The 3,823-nt window shown below is 55.6% G+C and overlaps 1 protein-coding gene across 4 annotated transcripts in view; it reads right to left on the minus strand.

Moving 5' to 3' along the window:
* Window positions 1-2,093: 2,093 nt before the first annotated feature.
* Window positions 2,094-3,823, minus strand: part of CAPG (capping actin protein, gelsolin like) — a 15,073-nt gene continuing 13,343 nt past the window's right edge. For all 4 annotated transcript variants that reach the window (XM_024744022.1, XM_024744026.1, XM_024744024.1 and 1 more), the window contains 2 exons: window positions 2,860-2,948; window positions 2,094-2,273 (listed from right to left, as the gene is read on the minus strand). In XM_024744022.1, the coding sequence (XP_024599790.1) occupies window positions 2,208-2,273; window positions 2,860-2,948 (155 nt within the window). In that variant the 3' untranslated portion in view covers window positions 2,094-2,207. The remainder of the gene's footprint in view (window positions 2,274-2,859; window positions 2,949-3,823) is intronic.

Raw genomic sequence — 3,823 nt, forward strand, 5'->3', positions numbered from 1 at the left:
GAGTCTCAAGTGTTTTCCTTCCAGACAAGCTTTGTTCCTTCCTGTGGCCCTGTTATCCCAGGGTCCCCTTTTAGAGCCAGGCACTCGGCCGGGTGATGTCCTGGTTGTCTCTGGTGCTGGTCATGGGCCCAGGAGAGGCTGCTGTGCCCTGGCCACACTCCCGCCAAGTTCATACACTGTCCAGCCTCACCCTGCTGCACTTACAGACCCAAAGTCTCTGCACGCTCTAACCAGTGGGCAAGGCGGCCCTGGCTCTTGTTAAAGTTGGCTGGTGTTTGTCCTATATTTGCTTCTGGGGAAGCTAGCTGTTGTCGCTTCACTCACAAAAGGGCCTCCAGGGCTTTGGCGCAGGTGAGAGCCCCACTAGGCTGCTCTCCCGTCCTCTGACCTCCCTCAAGTGGAGTCACGGAAGACGACTGTCCAGCCCCGCAGGCCTCTCCAAGTCTGCCCCATGCGGGGGGAGGCCCATCACAGAGGTGGAGATGACAGATGGCCACCCAAGTATGGAAGGGACTCCGGGGCTGGTAATGGACCCTGCTGCTTGCCTTGTGTCGTCTTTGACCTAAACTAATCCTCTACCTCCTTCGTCCTGACGAGGCGCTTAGCTGACCAGCAGAGATGGCAGCAAGATTACTGGGCCTGGTGGGGTTAGAACGCAGCCCAGCCTCCACTTCAGAATGTCAAGTTCAACGGTTCCTTTCCTGCAGATTCCTTTCCCTCGCTCAGACCTTGAGGCCAGCTCAGCAGACCTCGCCCATGAGTGCTCAGCACACAGCACAGTAGGGACCAGCATTCGTGGGCCTCTAGCTGGAGGGGAGGCCAGTGGCCTCTGCAGAAGCCTGTCCCACATCACTCTTGGTGGGATGCTCTCCAGACAACTTCGGACCTGGGAACATTCGCAATAACGGTCCAGGGATTAAGTTGCAGTTCTGTTGATGGATTGGCTGTGGGGGACGTCTAAATGCTCTGAAAGTAGATGCAAAAATCTTAATCTATGCATTTTTCTTGGGAAAGGCCTTCCAAGGCCTTTCATGAGAGACTTAAAATGCTTCACAACCCTAAAAACGTCAGAACCATGGATTTGGTACAACCCTTACTCTTTCCCCTTTTAAAAGTCATCCCTGGCACATGCTCTTTGCAGAGGCTGTCCAGTGGACTCCCGGGATATCCCTGTGTGGAGAAAAGAGCAGGGGGGTGCACAGGGAGCTGATTTCTCTATGCTTCTCAGCACAAAAATCACTGAGATGAACTTGATCAGAATTTCTGTTTGGGACGGAAGATCCAGTGTGTCAGAGCTCAGAAGCCACTTAGCCTGGAGGGCCCGGGGTGAGAGTGGGTCGGGACGGCTGCAACCCTGCCAGGCCCCGTGGACTCCGGTCCTTCTGGTCTGGGCTTGCGCAGCTCCCGCCTTGCTCATACCACCCCCCCGTCCCGGCCAGGTCATGTCCCCCAGGGTGGGACTGCTTTGGGGCTACTCCATTCTCTGCCTATTTAGCTACCTAGCCTCTTTGCTTTTCCAGCCACTACCCCGTTACACGAGAGAATGAACTAGGGCCCAGATGAGGAAAAGCAACTTGCCCAGGCTCAAACAGAGGCAGGTGAGGACCAGACCCCATGACCCTCGGACACTAGTCTGGTGCTTTTCCCACGGCCCCACGTGGCCCTGAGCTCATCAGCCGAATACCCGATGCAACGACGTGACAAGCCAGCCTCCCGCACAGAGGTGTAGAGCTGTGCTCTTGCTTGGCGATCACACATCATTTGGAAGCTGCCTTGCAGTGGATTATTGGGGCACCTGAGGAAATACTGGCTTGAACGGAGATGCATCCCATACCCGCCGCCACAACCTTCTCCCAGTTGGGAATGTGAGACTGAACCGAACCTCGGGCTGAAAGTGATCCTGAGCCCTGGCCCTGTGCCACCTCCCTATTGGGTTCACAGCAGTGCCTGCCAGGCCCACTGGGACTCCTGGCCCCTCTGCCTCATCATGCAAAGCCAGCTCTGGCCTCTCACGGGTTGTGGGATTGTCCCCCGGGCCCTACTCCGCCCGGCATGACTAGGTGGGGCGGGAAGAATTAGCCCAAGGCAGGCAGTGCAGGCAGAGGCCACTGGTCTCCTTTATTGATAATCCGCGGGGGCACCTCGGCACTGACCGGGAAGCTGGAGGAGAAGCAAGCGGGCAGGTGGGGGCAGGCAGACGCCCGCCCTCATTTCCAGTCCTTGAAGAATTGCTTGAAGATGGGACTCTCGCGGCCCTGGGGCAGAATCTCCACCTGTGGGATCAGCAAGGGAGGAGTCTGGCTCACAAGGTTGCCACCTCTGCCTCTGCCGGGGAGGGCCGGAGCCAGGGAGGAGGGTGATGGGCACCAGGCCCAAGTCCATATGCCATCCAGGCCAGGGATGTTCCTCCAGATAAGCCAAGAGACGAGAAAGATTACAGGGACACGGGCTGAGAAAACAGATTGCTTCAAGGACTCAGGTGCAGTTTCACAGATGCACCAATTATACATGAGCCTTATCAGTTCCCATCGGGTTGACCTGTGGTGTCGCCGTGCTGGGATGAGAAGGGGCAGAACCAGCTAGGGACCTTGGCCCAGAGGAGGTGCACAAGCTCCAGAGGTGCACCCGACTTGCTGGGCTCCCAGGGGAGCACTGCCCAAACGTCCTCTTAGAAAATACCACATATTGTAAAACTTGGAAGGATTGAGAAGGGCTTTCCCACTGGGTGGGTCTGGGAGGGAGGCCTGACTGCTTCTGACTGTGCCCCAGGCTTTCCCGCCCTTCTTGTCCAGTCAGAGAGGCAGGAGGCCAGGGAAGAGCCCCAGGAGGGGGGCGCTGGGGGGAAGGGAGGCTCCTCACCTGAGTGTTTGGGGCATACCGCATGCGGGCGATGAAGTCCTCAGCCACTTGCAGGGCCGCCTGCCGTTCCTTCTCGTTAGCTTTGCGCCCTGGATCGTAGGGAGGAGACCTTTTTTTATTTCTTGGCCGCTCCGCGAGGCTTGCGGGATCTTAAGTTCCCCGGCCAGGGATCGAACTAGGGCCCCCAGCAGTGAAAGCCCAGAATCCTAACCACGGGACCACCAGTGAATTCCCAGGAGGAGATTTTGTAAAAGAGAAGGTACCCTCTCTAGCCCACACCCCGCTTCTCTCGAGGAGAATTAAAGGGGTTCAGAGAATAGCTGGCTCCTTTTAAAATAAATGGACCAGGAGGCACTAAGAACACTCAGGGGGCTCTTTGGAGGGGGGGAGGTTAGCCCCTCCCAACCTGGCAGCTCCAGATGAAAACTGCCCTCTGTCCGCTCCAATCATCAAAGCCTTCTGCTAGGGCCAGGGCCCTAGGGATATTCAGGGAGAACTAATGTTTCCCTGGCATCAGACTCTCAGGCCCCTCTCTCCCACTCCAGGGCCCCTCGCCTTTTGAGTCTGTCAACTGCACTGTTATCAACTGTTGTTTTGCAAAATGCAACTGGACAAAAAAAAGGATGTGATTGATTGTAATCTTACTCCCACAAAGCCAGATGCCAACATCGGCCTAACAGTTATGCCAACTAAGAGCCTCCCTTCCCGCCTGCAGGCAGTCCCTTTAACCAAACTGGCTCCAGCTGGAGGTGCTTTTCCACAGAGACAATGTTGTAAACTGTGGCTGGCTCTCCAGCCAGGCTATGAAAATCTAGTTAGCGACAACGTGTCTGAAATTAATGTGCTGTACCCTTCCTTTGTGACTACGAAATATTTCTCTTCCTTGCTCCCAAGTTTCCTGTTTCTCCACTGGTTTCTTGGTTCTTTTTTTTTTTTTTTTTTTTAATTTTTCTTTTTTTTGGCT

The sequence above is a fragment of the Neophocaena asiaeorientalis genome, unplaced genomic scaffold (assembly GCF_003031525.2).
Source record: "Neophocaena asiaeorientalis asiaeorientalis breed wild unplaced genomic scaffold, Neophocaena_asiaeorientalis_V1.1 scaffold114, whole genome shotgun sequence".
NCBI classification, from domain to species: Eukaryota; Metazoa; Chordata; class Mammalia; order Artiodactyla; family Phocoenidae; genus Neophocaena; species Neophocaena asiaeorientalis.